The following is a 19,713-nucleotide window of genomic DNA, read 5'->3' as shown; positions in this document are numbered from 1 at the left end:
TCCCTATCACGTCCCATGCGTCCCTGTATCCCATATCACATCCTATCCAGTACTGCATCATGTCCCATTCAGTACGGCAACCCCTATCATGTCCCATGCACCCCTGACAACTCTAACAATACTGGGTCCTATTTCCTTATAACAGGTTACTGCACTCTCAAACATTTCATACACTACTTCACCACTAACACATTCCACATATTACTGCACTTCAGTATGCCCCATGCAGCACCCACCACACTCCACATATTACTGCACCAACCTTCAAACTTCATAGCTTATTAGTGATTACATCCCAGCAATGTCCTTACATTACAGAGCATACATTACATTACAGCAGATCACAATACATTACAGCATAATACATTACATTACAGCACAATACATTACAAGAATAAAGTTCAGTCCGGCACCATCCAATATAATGCTCTATTTTATTTGAAGATAACTGGCATAATACTTGTCAGTTATCTTCAAATAAAATATAAGAGCACTATATTGGATGGTGCCGGACTGAACTTTATTCTTGCAAAATTGGGACTGCTGGCTGTCAGTTTCCGGGATCCAGGCACATCCTGACGTTACATCTGCTGGTAGTACGACCTATATCTACTTCTTCAGCACAATACATTACAGCACATCACAATACATTACTGCACATACATTACAGCACATCACAATACATTACAGCACAATACATTACTGCACACACATTACAGCACATCACAATACATTACAGCACAATACATTACAGCACAATACATTACTGCACACACATTACAGCACATCACAATACATTACAGCACAATACATGCAGCCCTTGCATTGCTACAACCATTATATTTATAATTAGAAAACCATTCTATACCACTATGATTATTACACCCCACAGTATAGGGCATCCCTCTGTCCTGATCCTGTGTGCTTGCACTCTTACAACACCTCCCCTTCCCCTTAGCCAATGTCACCCCCACCCCCTACTCACCACATTGGCACCCACATAGTAGTGCCCATCCCCCGACCACCAGCACTCCTTCCTGCCGGTCGCTGAGCTCCGTGCACCCCAGGATGTTGTGGATGAAGTTATCCGTCTAGTGGGGCCTCTGTTGGAACATGGTGACCCGCTTCCCAGCCCACTGGTCCTGGAGACTTAATCGGCTGCAGCCCAGGGGAGTACTGGCCAGGCCGCTCTACCAACGGGGGAGAAGATGTGCTCCATAGTTCCTGCAGCCGTCCGTGTGCCGATATGCACTACTGTCCGCTTTCACAGAGCGGATCTGCCTTTGCATAGCTGCCCCGAGTTCCCGCAGTGCTACCTGCCCGTAGAGTCACTCAGACCTCCAGATCAGCGGCAGCCAGCAAGGATATGAGAGAGGGGAGCGAAATGGGGTTACACGCTATAGACTTCAAATACAGGAAGTGACATCACTTGTCACTTTCTGTATTTGAAGTCTATGGCGCATTACCGCAAATCGCTCCCCTCTCTCATATCTTTGCTGGCTGTCGCTGATCTGTAGGCCTGAGTGACTCTACGAGAGGGCAGCGCTGCAGGAACTCGGGGCAGCTATGCAAAGGGAGATCCGCTCTGTGAGAGCGGACACTAGTGCATATCGGCACACGGATGGCAAAGCAGAAGAACTGCGTGAAAATTCAGGCTAGCCTTGGATAGCACCCGGGCGGGGCTTGAAAACAGTCGGTCGGCCCGCCCGCTTAATTAGTCCTGGGGAGAACACTGGTTCATGTTTTGTTTCCCGCTCTCTGTAAATAGTGTAAATGCTGTGGAAATAGCTTGGCCGTCCCAACATAGATAAAGACTGGTGTTTGTGGATCATGGAAGACTGTCTTCAGACTTGTATTACGCTGTGTCTGTCACAGGGGGCAAAAGCATGCGCAACCGATCACCTGTGTTATATACATATATATATATTTAAAAGAAAACATCTCAGATGTAACAACTAGATAACTTGTTTATGTTGTATAAAAATATATCCCTCATGTCTATTTTTGGAAGGCAGTTATTTACATATGCTGTATTTGTTGTCATTCCTTGAGCATAAGTGCATAACGTATTATGGAAGTAGACACAACATAGGTTTATTTTTCTTTGTAAGAGTGTAGTACAGTTAAAGGTGAATAAAAGGGCATTTTATTTACGGTCTCGTTTTTGCCAACTTTAAATTCTGTAAAACGCATGATGAGATCACCCACTGAATGATATCAAGCAAAGCTCCAAAATGAAGGGAAAAAAGCAAGGCAGACAGTTAAACATACAGCTGGAATCAGATATCTCAATAAAACAAAATAGCCAATATAAGCCGTTTCATACCTTCCTCACCTGTATTCTTCAAAAATTAAACAGAGTAGAGGGCAAAGCATCTCTGCCAAGATAAGCTAGTGATTCAACGTACAGTATATTCTGTCATAAAGTTCACGCTGATAGACTAAAGCCTTTTAACATGTGCTAGACAGTTCTTGACCAAAGTGATCAGTAGGCCTTCCCAATGCTTTCAGAAGAGATCCAGAACGCCAAGTGCATTGTTTTTCTTCTTAACCCTTCTGTTGGAAGCAGTGGCGTACCTAGGGCATTTGACTTCCAGTGCTGCATATTATAAGACCCCCCCCCCCCCCAAAAAAAAAGAATAGGAAAGGAGTAAGTGTGGCATACTAAGCCTGCCACGGCGGGTAATGCCAGGTATAGGTGCCCCCTGTATAGGTAATATAATTGCCCCAGTATATGTAATAAAGTTGCTCGCATTATAGGTAGCTAGTTGCCCCCAGTGTAAGTAGTATAGTTGTCCCAAGTTAAGGTAATATAGTTGCCCTCAGTATAGTTACCCCAGTGTAGCTAGTATAGTTGCCCCCAGTGTAGCTGCCCTCAATATAGCTAGTATAGTTGCCCCCAGTATAGGCAGTATAGTTGCCCCATTATAGGTAGTATACCTACTGCCCCCAATGTAGGTAGTATAGCTGCTGCCCCCAGTGTAGGTAGTATATCTTCTGCCCCCACTGTAGGTAGTATAGCTGCTCCCCCCAGTGTAGGTATTATAGCTGCCCCCAGTGTAGCTAGTATAGTGGTCCCCAGTATAGCTAGTATAGTGGTCCCCAGTATAGCTGCCCCAAGTGTAGGCAATATAGTGGCCCCTAGTATAACTAGTATATTGGCCCCCAGTGTAGGTAGTATAGTTGCCCCAGGAGAGGTGGGCAGCGCAACAAGGAGAGGCAGAGGAGACAGTGGTGGGGAGGGGGACATATCCCCCCCCCCCCTCCCTCACCTGGGTCACCTCCTTCTGCACTCTCCTCCTCCAAAATGCGGGCGACAAACAGGCAGGCAGGGCAGGAGGAGAACAACTCACCTCACTTCCGCGTTCCAGCCGCTGGAACGCTGCATCGCCGTCATGTGCCACATGAAGTGGCACGTGACGGCGATGCAGATTTCCAGCGGCTGGAACGCAGAAGTGAGGCGAGTTATTCTCCTCCCACCCTGCCTGCCTGTTTGCCGCCCGCATTTTGGAGAAGAAGAGTGCAGAAGGAGGTGACCCAGGTGAGGGGGGGGGGGATATGTCCCTGCTTCCCCTCCTTATAGCGCTGCTTCCCCTCCAGCTCTGCCACCATGTCACTTAAGGTTCCCTTTAAGCATGCCGTTTTCTTTCCTTCTGTATGTATGCGAGGATTAGCAGTTCTGCACTGTAGTTTCCAAATATACTTTCCACGCTCATTACTTCCCTCGTACATCTAGAAATTAATGCTAAACTGGTATATATGTATAAAGTGTTACAGTGTTAAGCATTTTTTTTATTCCTTCTCCTAGCAACCAATTTCCCTCTCAATTTTCTAACCTGCCCTAGTAACAGGAAAGCAAGATGCTGATTAGTTGCAGGAAGGGGAGCAGGCTGAGGTAAAGTCAGACACTTCATACATGAGGCTTTTAAAGCGCTAAGCCTAGTGACTGGTAATATTCATCCCACTCAATATTTCATAAGATGGGAAAAGCTTTTTCTTATACATGCATGCATTGATTAACGAGGCTGCATCCCTATCTCAAAACATGACTTTAACCCTTTCTGTTCTTCTGGGCCCATTTTTTGGGTAGAGAAGGCTCACAAGTCCAAAGGGGACACAATATGCCAGAAAGAACATTGTTTTCCATCCAAAAAACCTTTAAGAGCCACATTCATCTTTTTGGCTAATCTTACATTTTGCTTATTTGTATGAGAAAAGAGTGAGAAAAAATATACCATTAGCTGTGCAAAATATATGAAACATTAAATATAGTGTTTCTGCTTATTATTGGATAGGAGTCTCCTCCTCTTGCTGTACCGTTGTCTTAAAAGGAAATATTGCACTTTCTGCAGCAGTCGCCACCACCACCACCTACCACTGTGCCATCACTTAGCAAGCAGCAGCCACCGATCAGAAGCCACCACTTGTGCCAGCAGCAGTAGCAACACCCAATAATAAACAGCCACCACTATCCCAGGAGCAGCAGCCACTAACCTGCAGTGTCACAATGCAGCGGCAGTAACAGCCACTGATTAGCAGCTGCCACTATGCCAGCAGCAGCAGCAGTCACTCACTAGTAACTGTCACTATGCCAGCAGCAGTAACAGCCACTCACTAGCAACTGTCCCTGTCATCACCAGCAGTCACAGTTACTCATCAGCAGAGCGGGACAAGGTCCCCCAGCACCCAAGGCGGAGACACCAAAGTACGCCCCTCCATCCCTCCCACCCCAGCCGTCACACACTGGCTAAGAGGCGACCCCCCTCCCCAGCACCTTAATCTCTAGGTATCTGGCTTGCAGTCATTGCCATGTATCCCCTGTTCTTATTTCTCTCTGCTTAAAATACAATAGAGGAATGATAGCTGAGTGAGTTGTGCGCCCCTCCTACACTGCGCCCTGAGGCTGGAGCCTCTCTCGCCTCTGCCTTGTCAAGGCCCTGAGCAGCAGTAACAGCCACTCACTAGCAGCCACAACTATTCTAGCAGCAGTAGCAGCCACTCACCAGCAGACACCACTGTACCAGCAACAGTGACAGCCACTCATCAGCAGGCGTCTCTGTGCCAGCAGCAGTAACAGCCACTCACTAGCAGCCATCACTATGCCAGCAGCAGTAACAGCAACTCACTAGTAGCCATCAGCAGTAACAGCAACTCACTAGTAGCCATCTCTATGCCAGCAGCAGTAACAGCCACTCACCAGCAGCCGCCACAATGCCAGCAGCAATAACAGCCACTCACCAGCAGCCACCACTGTGCCAGCAGCAGTAACAGCTACTCACCAGCAGCCACCACTGTGCCAGCAGCAGTAACAGCTGCTCACCAGCAGCCGCCACTATGCCAGCAGCAGTAGCAGCCACTCACCAGCAGCCGCCGCTGTGCCAGCATCAGTAAGTAACAGGCACTCACCAGCAGCCGCCACTACGCCAGCAGCAGTAACGGCTACTCACCAGCAGCCGCCACTGTGCCAGCAGCAGCAGCCTTTTATTAGCAGCTACTACTATTTCAGTACAGTACATTCTGAAGGTACCCCTAACTATGAAGGGCACCGAGCGAACACTCAGGTCATTTAGAGTGCAGGCACAGGATAACAGCTTACAGTAGACATGCTGGAGGTAACAAGCCAGGATCATAGGATGGGGCTAAAATCAATCATACTAGTATATTACAATATTAAGCTGCATCCCATGTTAAGCAAGTACAAAAATAGGTACACCAAGACTTTAATTTCAAGCTCAGGTGACCTGTATGACCTAACACAACAGGTTTAAAACAATTAGAATTTCAAAGTAATTTTTGACTATTGACTGTTGTCACATGGAGAAATCTAGCTGTCTGAGCCAGAGATGGAAGGAAGGGCAGCACAGAATAAACTAATGAACTGAATTAGCATACCACGCCACGCCCCAACCTTTTTACCACATCTCTCCCATGAATGAAGGTAAGATGAAGTCCTCCCTATCTCTGTCCTCATTGGCTGAGGCTATTGAAGAGAACATTTAAAAAGGGAAATATCAGTCATCAGGGAATATTCTGACTGTGACCGAGTTGAGAGGTTAATCAGTGAAGCATTGGCAGCATCATGTACTTTTCTCTGGATGCATGCTGTGCCTTTGCACTGTTTCACATTCTATTTGGCTCAGCTCTGGGAGGGGCGTCTCTCAAGAATGATGCTACTGAAAAACTACACACAGAGAGCAGCAAGACCATAGAAACTGCTGTCACTAGTGACAATTACACTCTGAACCAAGCTAAGCATGGAGGAAGATTCCTGCCAGAGGCTACAGATCCAACAGGTAATGATAACGTTTGTAACATATATATTTTAACATTTTCTGCATGACTTAAAGGACAACTGAAGTCAGAGGTATGGTATGTGGAGGCTGCCATATTTATTTCCTTTTAAACAATACCAGTTACCTGGCAGTCCTGTTAATCTATTTGGGTGCAGTAGTGTCTGAATAACACCAGAAACAAGCATGCAGCTAATCTTGATAGATCAGACAATAATGTCAGAAACAGCTGACTGATTCTTATTTAGTATTTATACAGCGCCGACATCTCCCGCAGCACTGTACAGAGTATATATTGTCATGCTACACTTTATAGTAACACCTGACAAATCTGGCTTTGCAAATCTGGCCTAATTGGCTACTCATGAGACATGGCTCATACAAATATGCATTTGCTTTCGCATGCCAAAGTTTGCAGGGTTAAAACGCAATGGACGTCAAGGTAAGTGCCTGTTTTTAATTTTGGGAGGCAGGTGCGGGCGCCTGCACCTCCCCCTCCGGGATGCCACTGTGGTTTCCAGGCAGTGAGAGAGCTTGGGGCCCTGCAGCACCCCGGTTGTATGGGGGCATTGGGAAGCCTCCCCGTGGCGCTCCTGGATAGTGCTAATGTAGCATGAACTAATTCCCGCAGGGCAACCGCTTTGCTGTATTGGTTTTAACCCTGCAAACTTTGGCATGCGAAAGCAAATGCATATTTGCATTAACTATGTCTCGTGAGTAGCCAATTAGGCCAAATTTGCAAAGCTAGATTTGTCAGGTGTTACTTGGTTTGATGCACACATAAATTCTCTATCAAGTATATATTGTCATGCCACAGAGGAGCTCACAATCTAATTCCTGCATTTGTCTATGTGTGTATTGTGTAGTATCTGTATCTAATGTACAGCAGCCTGATTAGGAGCACTGACAATTTTCTGCTATTCTTTAGAAAATGTGTAGACCATTTATGGCTAGCAGCCCGAGGTTTACACTAGGTTTTAATTGTTAGCTAGTGGTTAGGTGAGGGCATGTCAACATCGTGGAAGAGTCTACTACTGAACAATCTAAATGCAAACTGTTTTTGGAAGCTAACGTTTTCCATTTGCTGCATCTGTTTTGAATGCAAGTAGTGTATTTTGCCTGTGTTTTGGGTTCTGCACATTTATGTAGCTAGCCAATTAGGGTTCAGCCTGCATTTGGAAGCGCTGCCATTTCCTCCTATTGTACAAAAATGTAGGACTACTTGTGGCTAGCTGCATTCATGTGTATCAGTTTGCATTCAATTTATCTAGAGTATCTATCTAGAGTGTAGTGCATAGTTTGCATCTGATTTGTATTCAAGGTGTGGATTTAAGTCCCTGGGAGGGGCGGTGCACACCTCTGTTGGTTTCATTTCAGTTGCAGCCTTATTAGGAGTGCTGCCAATTTTTTGCTGTTCATTAGAAAATGTGTAGACCATTTATAGCTAGCAGCATCAGGTTTACACTATGTTTTAATTGTTAGTGGTTAGGTCTCTTTCATGAGGACATGTCAACGTTGTAGAAGAGTCTAGTAATGAACAATCTGTGTGCAACAGTTTTTGGAAGCAAACGTCCTCCATTTCCTGTATCAGTTTTGAATGCAAGTTGTGTAATCTGCAGGTGTTTTGGGCTATGCACATCTATGCAGCTGGTCAATTCGGGAGCAGCCTGCATTTGGAAGCACTGCCATTTCCTCCTGTTGTACAAATCTGTATCTAATGTAGTCTAGGGCCAATTTAGGGGTAATCCAATTAATTTAGCTGTATGTTTTTGGGATGTAGGATGAAACCGCAGTGTTCTGGAGGAAACACAGGAACATACAAACTCTACGCAGATAGTGTCCTGGCTGGGATTCAAACCAGGGACCCAGTGCTGCAAGGCAAGCATGCTAACCACTACACCACTGTGCCGCTACCTGATCTGCTGCATGCTTGTTCAGGGTCTATAGCTAAAAGCGTTACAGGCAGATATCAGCAGGACAGTCAGGCAACTGGTAATTCCTAAAAGGAAGTAAATATGGCAGCCTCGATATACTTCTCACTACAGTTCCTTTAAATGAACACGCACGCACAAGAATCTTTTACTTTATTCTAAACATTTCATGCATATGATTATCTATAGATAACTTCCAATGGCTTGTTTGAACCATTGTGCAAACCAAATGCACACATTTAAAATACGTGGGACATTTTACGTTATTTTAGGAGCATTTATGCGGTTTTAACTATGATGATCTATAGATAGAGTCAAATTAGTAGTTCTGACTTTGTAAAACTCCCTCTTACTTTCAGTCTGCTGTAATTAGATGAGATCGTGTGTAACAGAGAGAGGGGAAAGGGAAGGCAAGATAGAGAAGGCTGATGCTTTAGGACACTGCTTTGAAGGAAATAACATTGTATAACTATGACTTCATCTCTGTGTCATCACAAACATGGCTTACAGATGATTCACTGATCTGTATATAATTAGTGAGAAACAGAAAGTGTTACAACTACAAAAAAATAAGGACACAAACATAGAAAATCATCTAGCAGCATGAATTTAAATGCATTACAAATTTAGAACTAAAAAAAAGAAAAACAGCACATGCAAATAAATAAAATGAGGCAGAAAATTACAATATAGGTCACAGGTGTTGAACTCCAGTCCTCAAGAGCCATATCCATGTCAGTGTTTAGGATTGGCTGAGAAATGGAGACACGGGCGGACTGACAACTCATGGGGCCTCCGGGCAATAAAGGATTATGGGGCCCCATACCAGTGTTGCCAATCTTTCACGTTGTTTTTACAGACAAAGATCTAAAAATGTACTGGCAAAGGATACATTTTTTTATAAAGACCAAAAAATGGACGTGGACACGCAACAGAATGTGGGCATGGTCATGGGTGGGCAGGGGCGGAGCTTGGGGTGGGCGGGGTAGGACATGTGCCCCCGGGCGCTGGGTCCCTAAGGGCGCCCTGCCGTGCGGTGTCTTTTTTTTTTTTTTTTTTTGTCATTTGCCTAAGTACTTTGCTGGGCTTGCTCGCTGGCCGGGGTCTCCCTGTGAGGTCAGTGACGTCAGTCCCCAGTGGAACGCTGCGCAGAGCCAGCCCCATGATTCACTGCGGGTTGTGAGGAGGAGGAGCCGAGCTGACGAGGCAAGAAGGCAGGGAGAAGTTCGTCTGTGAAGCGGGAGTTCAGAGTGAGCTGAGCCAACGAGCCAGCAGCAGCCAAATCCAACTTGTCTCTGCTACAAATGCAGAGACAAGAAGAAATGTAACAGTTAGAAGCTCCTCCGAGTCGAGTCTGCCCGGCACCCCCAGGTAAAGAATGATATTCTGGAATCCGGAGCAGTATTCAAAGACAGGCAGGGCGGGCAGCAGTGTCTGCTCAGCGTCAAATCTCATGATCTGTTTAGTGTCTCTCTGCGTTTATCAGCCAGCCAGCACAGGTCTGTGATTATTGCTGGTCAACGATCGCCCCCTTCTCCCCCACTAGCAGAGGGACATAGACATTTTTTTAACTATGTGGGTCAGATCTCCTCTGCACATGTAACTCCTTTCACTCTCTCCCCCCCCTCCTCCTCCATATCAGCTGTGCTTCATCTTGTCTGTCATCTATCTCTCCCTCCCCCATTGATTTTTATCTTTCCTCTCCTTTTTCATTGTGTTTCAGTTTCTCTCTTTCTGTCTCTTTCTCTCCCTCCTTTGGGCTCTATTCTCAAAGAGCCAAAAGTACCGCAAAATTTTAGCGCTAAATTCCCGCCAGCGGTAAACTCCGCATTTTTTCAGCATTCATTAACATTTTCCGCATGTTTGCCGCATGCGGGAAAAAAGATGCGGAAACAGGCATTATTCATGCGGGAATCATGCGGTAAAAAGGTCGCATGAAAAAGTGTTTAAAAAAAAAAAAGAAAGTCCACCAAGCACAGCCCTTAAGCCTCCAGACTTCATTAAAGTCAATGGGATGCGGAATATATCACCTACTACTTGTAGGTGATAAAAAATCGGTAATTAACGAAGAAATGATGCGCCTGAACATCTTTGAGAATTGATCTTTTATTGCGGAAAATACTGACTTTTGCGGAAATTTTACAGCATGAATCCCGCACTTTTATCACACTTTTTCCGCATGCGGAAAAAACATGCGGAACATTTTGAGAATTCCAACTTGCCGGTATTTTGGGTGCAAACTTCCCTCATGTACTTTACCGCATGCGGGAAGTCTTTGAGAATAGAGCCCTTTGTCTCTTCACCTTTACAGCTTTGTCCATCTCTTTTCCACATTCCTGCCACCTCCCATCTATCTCATGGAGCAGGTTGGTATTTGCTGGATAAAGCACAGTACTTTCAGTGCACATATCTTTTGGCAACAACATTGGCCAAAATTATTGCTGATAATCTTGGCATCAATATATGTACACTTATTGCTTGAAGGTGGCATGTTGTCATTGTGCCTAAACAGTTAGAAAAGGGCGCACAGCATGCCTTATTATTTGGGTGCTGCACTAGGTCATGACATACTGTAGAATGACTATGGTAATGCTAACAAGGTAATTTGAGCACTGAAATCTGTCTAGCAGTGGTTGGGTGCTGGAGTTAGCAGCGGCTATGAGGTCTCCAGTTCCAGTTAGCAGTGGCCATTTTGCGACGTTGAATCCAAGCATAGAGTTAGCAGTCAATAAGGTCGGCTGATCTACTACAATGTTAGGGGGAATGATACTATCGGCTTCTTCCGGAGCTCAAGTGTCACCATGTGTGCCTGTACCCTCGCAAAGGTGCAGTCCCTGGCTTGAATCTCAGGCAGCATGCAATCTCCATTTATCTGTGTTTTTTTGAATGTGTGAGTAAACCCATTCTGATCCCACCAAAATAAATACATAAAAATGGCCTAGACTATGGTACGAAATTAGAATATGATTATGGTAAGGATTAGATTGTGAGCTCCTCTGAGATAAGTCATTGACATGACTATGTACTCTGTAAAGTGCTGCAGGAGATGTCAGTGCTATATAAATACATAATAATAATAATATGGTAGGACATTACACTATGACTATGGTGGGATTAGAGTGTGAGCTCCTCTGAGGACAGTCAGTGACATGACTATGTACTCTATAATGTGCTGCAGAAGAGGTTAGTGCTATATAAATATATAATAATATGGTAGGACATTAGACTATGACTATGGTAGGATTAGAGTGTGAGCTCCTCTGAGGACAGTCAGTGACATGACTATGTACTCTGTAATGTGCTGCAGAAGATATCACTGCTATATAAATATATAATATATGATAGGACATTAGACTATGACTATGGTAGGATTAGAGTGTGAGCTCCTGAGGACAGTCAGTGACATGGCTATGTACTCTGTACAGTGCTGCAGGAGATGTCAGTGCTATATAAATACATAATAATAATATGGTAGGACATTAGACTATGACTATGTTAGGATTAGATTGTGAGCTCCTCTGAGGACAGCCAGTGACATGACTATGTACTCTGTAATGTGCTGCAGAAGATGTCTGTGCTATATAAATACAGAATAATAATATGGTAGGACATTAGACTGACTATGGTAGGATTAGATTGTGAGCTCCTCTGAGGACAGCCAGTGGCATGACTATGTACTCTGTAATGTGCTGCAGGAGATGTCAGTGCTATATAAATACATAATAATAATATGGTAGGACATTAGACTATGACTATGGTAGGATTAGAGTGTGAGCTCATCTGAGGACAGTCAGTGACATGACTATGTACTCTGTAATGTGCTGCAGAAGATGTCAGTGCTATATAAATACATAATAATACTATGGTAGGACATTACACTATGACTATGGTAGGATTAGAGTGTGAGCTCCTCTGAGGACAGTCAGTGACATGACTATGTACTCTGTAATGTGCTGCAGGAGATGTCAGTGCTATATAAATACATAATAATAATATGGTAGGACATTAGACTATGACTATGGTAGGATTAGATTGTGAGCTCCTCTGAGGACAATCAGTGACATGACTATGCACTCTGTACAGAGCTGCAGATGTTACTGCTATATAAATACAGAATAATAATATAGTAGGATTAGAGTGTGAGCTCCTCTGAGGACAGTCAGTGACATGACTATGTACTCTATAATGTGCTGCAGAAGAGGTTAGTGCTATATAAATATATAATAATAATATGGTAGGACATTAGACTATGACTATGGTAGGATTAGAGTGTGAGCTCCTCTGAGGACAGTCAGTGACATGACTATGTACTCTGTAATGTGCTGCAGGAGATGTCAGTGCTATATAAATACATAATAATAATATGGTAGGACATTAGACTATGACTATGGTAGGATTAGATTGTGAGCTCCTCTGAGGACAATCAGTGACATGACTATGCACTCTGTACAGAGCTGCAGATGTTACTGCTATATAAATACAGAATAATAATATAGTAGGATTAGATTGTGAGCTCCTCTGAGGAAGGTCAGTGACATGACTATGTACTCTGTAAAGTGCTGCAGGAGATGTCAGTGCTATATAAATACATAATAGTAGGAGATTAGACTATGGTAGGATTAGATTGTGAGCACAGTTTAATGTTATAACCTCATAGTTCAGCAACATTTGTTTGCATTTCAGAATCTTCCTCTCTGCTGCATTGCAACTTCATGTACATTTGGCTCCATTGCGCGTCATAAGAGTCTATTGGGGGCGCAAATACTTTCTTTGTCCCCGGGCGCTGAAGTACCTAGCTACGCCTCTGTGGGTGGGGCCAAATATACATGACTTAGGCAGTGGTGTAAAAAGTCTGCCGGGGAAGTTAGAGCTCTGCGATAGTGTTTCCCCCCACAATACATTTAGTCTGACAGCATTTTACCAAAAATCCATACAATTTGGCAGGGGTTCCTCCAAAATACAGATAATATGGCAATGGCTCCCCCAAAATAGACATAATCTGGCAGCAGCGGTTCCCTCAACATACACATAATTTGGCAGCAGTTCCCCAAAATATGCGTAATCTGGCAGCAGATCACCCAAAAACATGCAATCTGGCAGCAGTGGTTCCCCCAAAATGCACATAATCTGGAAGCAGTGGTTCCCCCAACATACACATTCTGGCAGCAGATCCCCAACATGCACATAATCTGGCAGCTGTTCCCCAAAATACACTTAATCTGGCAGCAGCGGTTCCCACAAAATACACTTAATCTGGCTGTAGTTCCCCCAAAATAGGTGCCCCAAGTATAGGTTTCCAGGTCTATAGGTATCCCCAGTGGAAGTAACCAGGGGTCTATAGGTGTTCCCAGTATAGACAGCCAGGTCTATAGGTGTCCCCAGAATAGGTAGCCAGGTCTATAGGTGTCCCCAGTATATGTAGCCAGGTCTATAGGTGTCCCCAGTACAGATAGCCAAGTCTAAAGGTGTCCCCAGAATAGGTAGCCAGGTGTACAGGTGTCCCCAGTATACAGTATGTAACTAGGTGTGTGTGTGTGTGTATATATATATATATATGTATGTGTTCCCAGTATATGTAGTCAGGTGTATATGTGTCCCCAGTATATGTAGTCAGATGTACAGGTGTCCCCAGTATATGTAGCCAGGTGTTCCCAGTATATGTTGCCAGGTGTACAGGTGTCCCCAGTATATGTAGCCAGGTGTACAGGTGTCCCCAGTATATGTAGCCAGGTGTATAGGTGTCCCCAGTATATGTAGCCAGGTGTATAGGTGTCCCCAGTATATGTAGCCAGGTGTATAGGTGTCCCCAGTATATGTAGCCAGGTGTATAGGTGTCCCCAGTATATGTAGCCAGGTGTATAGGTGTCCCCAGTATATGTAGCCAGGTGTATAGGTGTCCCCAGTATATGTAGCCAGGTGTACAGGTGTCCCCAGTATATGTAGCCAGGTGTATAGGTGTCCCCAGTATATGTAGCCAGGTGTACAGGTGTCCCCAGTATATGTAGCCAGGTGTATAGGTGTCCCCAGTATATGTAGCCAGGTGTACAGGTGTCCCCAGTATATGTAGCCAGGTGTATAGGTGTCCCAGTATATGAAGCCAGGTCTGTAGGTAACCCAAGGAAGGGTGGCAGTGCAACGAAGGGGGAGCAACGGGCACAGTGGGGGGGAAGGGGGTCGTCTCCCCACCACTTCTCTCACCTTGGGAAGGGGTGGAGAGACGTCCTCGCTCCCCCCTCCAGAATTTAGTAGTGTCGGCGGCTGGCAGCGGGCGGGAACTTACCGCTTCTCTCTTCCAGCCACGCGAGTGAGCTGTGTGGGCTGCTAGTCTGCTTAGCATACTACTTAGTGTAATATGTTGGCACTTTATAAATAAATTACAACAATGTTTCGATTTTTATAGCATATATACTTTAATGTATATTTTTATCATTCCTTAACAAAATGCTATGACTGACACTTTATGTGGCTGTTTCTGCTGGTGCTGTTGGGGAAAACATTATAGCTATAATTTAAGATCCGGTGCTGCAAGCCAGTTCAGCAGTGGTAAGCTTCATGGAGGATTTCAATCCAGTTTATATCTCTGCCATCCAAAGTAATCCGATTGTTCTGGTTGGTTGTAGTTGTAGCCTTAGTCGTGGTGGGTGGAATTCCTCTGTATTTTGAGTCCAGTTTCAGCACAAATAGGTTTAAAGGTGTAGAAATCTGAGACAAGGTCTGGAGCAGCTTAAGAGAGCTGCAGCCCGGCTGGGCGCGCTCAATTCCTCTGTGTTTATTTGTCAGTTCTGCATTTGGTGATTGTTTTAATGCAATTCTTTTGATTTTTCAGTCTGCAATTTTCCTGTGCTTAGCAATGAAATTAATTCACATGTATTTAATTAATTAATTAATTAATGTATTTAATTAATTTAGCGAGTTTCCATTGACTAACATTTTACAAAATCCCATTTCCGTTCTGAAGACAAGCATACATGAAGGCTGCATCTGTAAAATGATGCGAAAATACAGTGACTGACAGTTGAAATAACAAGCTTCAGAAGACAGAACTTTCTGCGACTTTTAGTTATGGAGCTCAATGGCTCTTTTGCATAGATAACAACTGGAGTTTCTTAACTCTTCCTGTACTGGAAACAATATTAGACTTATGTCTCTGCTCCTAATGTTTTATTTCTTAGCTGTATTACACATACAAATCATTATATTTTTTTTCTCGCTTCAGTGTCTCTTTAAGTGACAAGACAATATACTCTGTACATTGCTGCGGAAGATGTCAGCGCTAATACTAAATAATAGTGAGGTCCCTGTAATTACAATTTGGCAAGTCTCACCTTTTGACATGAGTCAATGAAAAGCCCATCCTCTTGAAATGCAGCATTGAGAAGGACAGGCATGCTAGCAGGCAGTGACCCTCATGCAGTAATGTTTTAAAGGATAAAATAAAAAAATAATTTACATATAATTTCTTCCCAAACACAATCATGTATACCCATGGAGTTCAGATAGTCAGCTGTCATTCTTCATAACCCATCAGCTGATAACCCTTCAGTCATATTTACCTACTTTTCATTTCCCATACTGCCCTTCTAACCAATGTCTCAATCGTCTCCAGTCATGTTGCACCTGTCATCATCTTTGTCCACAGCCAAGAGTAATTGTCCACTCTCCATCAGTGATGGGCTCAAGAGTAGTCACAACTCCCTAAGGACTCAAATTCATTATTTAAATGAGGCTTAATTGCCTCAGCTGTGCGACTGGATGACAAGGGGCTGGTTACCCATAATTCCGTCGTCCTCCCTGCGCTCCAAACAGTTTGCATGCGTCCTTTTGGGCGCGTTGCAAGCCTCACCACCATGCAATTCCTCCCTCCGGCTTGAAGGAGGAAGTGCACGTAGTGAGGCTTGCAACGCGTCTAATAGGACATGTGCAAGCTGTTTGGAGCGCATGGAGGAAGATGGACTTATGGGTAACTAGCCCCTTGTCATCCAGCCGCAAAGCTGAGGCAATAAAGCCTCATTTAAATAATGAATTTGAGTCCTTAGGGAGTCGTGACTACTCGTGAGCCCATCACTACTCTCCATCCCACGACCCAGGACTGGATTTCTGAAAAGGCCACAAAGGCCCAGGCCTTGGGCAGCTGCAGCTCAAGGGGGCACCTGGACCTGCAATAGGATTTAAGGGGTGAAAGAGTAGGTTGCAAATGGAGAGCAACACATGGAAACTGAAGCTGATGCCCAAGGGAGTTGTACATGAAAGAGGGGCTACAGTACACACTGTACATACTGTAGATGTTATACATGAAAGCTGGGGCTGTACATGGAATGGGAGGGGCACTGCTGTACATGGGACCTCCTACATTGCCTATGGCTGGAAAAAGTATAAATCTGGCCTTGCCAAGACATAATTCCTTTTTCTAACCACACAGAAAATGGTCAGTCAGGACTGAGTCAGCCATTTACATACCTGATATTTAACTTTCAGGCAGAGAAAGAAAAAAAAGGAACACAGCATAGTTATTTGTGTGCTAGGCACTGTACATACACGTCTATCTCATCATGTCACATGTCACTTTGGGTATCCTTTAAAAAGACTCTGAGCAGTCCCCTAAAATAAAAAATGGCACTTACCTTGGGCCTTCTCCGGCCCACCGTAGGCCACGAGGTCCCCCGGCGTCATCCTGGCTCCTGCCCGTATCCCGGCGACACTTGGGCCGGGTGTCGGGCCTGGCTCTTCCTGGTCTTGAACGCCGCTCTTCATCACGCCGGCCGCTATGCATCATCACACCGGCCGGCGTGACAGTCCTGCGCGGGTAGGAAGAGCCGGCCCGACACCTGGCCTGGGTGTCGCCAGTAACGGGAGCCGCTGGAGGGATACGGACAGGAGCCAGGATGACGCCGGGGGACCTCGCGGCCTACAGTGGGCCGGAGGAGGCCCAAGGTAAGTGAAATTTTTTATTTTAGGGGACTGCTCAGGATCCCTTTAAACCAAGTAAAGTCTTCTTCTATTTGATAAATGCAAGCTGTGTTATACATATAGCGGTTACAATGATTCTTTCACTTTACATGTATGTTTAATACCATTTTATTTTTTGAATACATTTTTTTTCAGATCCTTCAGAATTAGCCTGTAGAGAACTGCACTCCATGGAATATATCACTGAAGGCCAATGCCGGAGTATGAAGATGGTAAAAGAGCTGGTCTGTGCTGGTCAGTGCATACCATTTCATCTCTTACCAAACTCCATTGGTAGAGGAAAGTGGTGGCATCAGAGCTCCAGGGAATACCGCTGTGTTCCTGCCCACAGCCACATGCAACGCATCCAGCTCTTGTGCCCTGACAATGAAGTGCGAACATACAAAAGAAGAATTGTGACATCATGCCGCTGCAAACGCTACAGTCGCTTCCACAACCAGTCTGTGCTAAAAGACTTCGGGAAGAGAAAAGTGAAGAATGCAAAGAAAAAGAAGTCCCAGGCTGCCAGAATTAGACATAAACCAAATCACCATGAACTGGAAAATGCCTATTAATCATGCAAACGTCTATGAAAGTGTGTGTTATATCTAAGTATATAAGTATGTGTACATACTTCAAGTGTATTTCCAGGCACAGACATGGGAATGTATGCCTGTTTATGTGACCAGGCTGAAATCCAATTATCTGCTCCAATTTTTGCTTCCTACCATGGTGCCTGTCACTTAAGAGAGTCATTTCTTGTTTAAACATCTTTCTTATCTATTATGTGTGTGGTAAGTTATTTGAGTAGGAGTCAAGTGAAAGAAAGAAGAGAGGGTGAAAGTAAAAAAGGAGAGGAAGAAAGGAAGAAACAGAGGGGGAGAGTGTGTGTGTGTGTGCGGGGGGGGGGGGGGGGGGGGGGGGGGAAGTAAAGGAGAAAGAGTTTTAACTCACCAGGGAGCAAGAAATTACATAAAATAGTTTTGATAGTTCTTTTCCACCTACGTTTTGGTACTTTTTCAATTGCAAAGTGCTGAAAAATTATTCTAAATAAAAGATGAAAAATATTCTCCAAGTAGAAAACTCAGGAGAAAAGGTTAATTGCATATGAGCCTTATTCAATTCACTTTTTTCTTCTAAGTTTTCTCCTGAAAGATCATTTTTCATCTTCTCTTTAAAATAACTTTTCAGCACTGAAAAGTAAGAAAAAGTAGGTGAAAAGGTGCTGTCAAAATGATTCTTTTTTTGCTGGTGGCTTAAAGGGTATTTTATTGATAAGGTGTGAAAATATCACCTAGGAGAAAAAACTTAGGATAATTAGTGAATTGGATTGGGCCCTACATGTCCTATACACAGTTTATTAGTTATAAGTGACAATAAAAAGTTACTGTATATTCCTGCGTATAAGACTGATTTTTAACCTTTGAAAATCTTCTGAAAAGTGAGGGGTTGTCTTATACACCGGGTGTCATTATTGCCGGGTGATACGCTCTGTACTGTTACCGCATCTCAGATCTTGCTGCTGAAGACTGTAGTGAAGCGGCGCAGGCACACATGTGCGAGATCTGAGAGGCAGGGAAGGAGGTAAATAGGATACAAGGGTGGGCCAGAAGGGTGAAAGAGGCGTGTTTTATGGTCACAGCGCAATCTATTCTTCCATACCGCTCTGATAAACAGGTAGACAAGGAGAGCTGACCAATCCACTTAGGGAGAGTTGACCAATCCAACGAGTCAATCGCCTATATACTGTTATATACTGGGTACCACATACAGTACAGCACCAGTATCTGTTCATACATAGCACCATAGCATATGATGGTTTTTTTTTTTATTTGGCATATACATAGCATATGATGATTTTTTTTTTTTATTTGGCGTGCGTTGGAAGAACGGTAGTCCAAACTGGAGAAGTTGGGGGGCCGTCTTATACGCCCAGTCGTTCTATACGCCAGAATATACAGGTATATACCGAAGGCTATTAGAATATATGTAATCAAATAATAATACAAGATATAGTATGAATAAGTAAAATATTAACATTTTACAATATACAATGTATTATATATAATTTCACATCACCTTTATTTATCAATATTATTGCAATGAAAATCAAATATCTATATTTATTATATGTGTGTGTATTAGAATTGTGCCTTGCTAATGTTGTTCTATATAGGGTACATGATTTCAGACTTTTTCGAATTTTCCTGTAGAAATCTCCATCCCAGAGTATCTTGGGTGGCCAATTGCTCGGGAAGCAGTGTAAATTAAACTGGTCTGTGCCAGCCAATGCTTACTATTTCACCTTGTTCTGAACCCCAGTGCACAAGGAAAGTGATTGCATCAGAGCTTTAGAGATTACTGCTGTGTTCTGGAGTACAAGTTAGATGGCAGCCAGAAACACAACTGCTGTAAACCTCCATCACATTCTAACAGGGCATGGTAAATATATATTTCATAATGTTGCATTTTTATGCAGCATAGAAATAAATATGTGACATTTTCAGGGATAAGCCTATGCATTTGTTTTACTGATAAATTGACAT

The 19,713-nt window shown here is 44.0% G+C and overlaps 1 protein-coding gene across 1 annotated transcript; it reads left to right on the top strand.

The window, feature by feature from the left end:
* The first annotated feature begins 5,928 nt into the window (after nucleotides 1-5,928).
* Nucleotides 5,929-18,030, top strand: SOST (sclerostin). Its single transcript, XM_068262125.1, has 3 exons — nucleotides 5,929-5,938; nucleotides 6,141-6,293; nucleotides 17,324-18,030. Exons 1-3 carry the CDS (start codon nucleotides 5,929-5,931, stop codon nucleotides 17,740-17,742), a joined length of 582 nt encoding a protein of 193 aa, XP_068118226.1. The 3' UTR covers nucleotides 17,743-18,030.
* The last annotated feature ends 1,683 nt before the right edge of the window (nucleotides 18,031-19,713 follow it).

The sequence above is a fragment of the Hyperolius riggenbachi genome, chromosome 12 (assembly GCF_040937935.1).
Source record: "Hyperolius riggenbachi isolate aHypRig1 chromosome 12, aHypRig1.pri, whole genome shotgun sequence".
NCBI classification, from domain to species: Eukaryota; Metazoa; Chordata; class Amphibia; order Anura; family Hyperoliidae; genus Hyperolius; species Hyperolius riggenbachi.
Note: the sequence above shows the minus strand (reverse complement) of the source record. Positions and strands in the feature narration are given on the sequence as shown.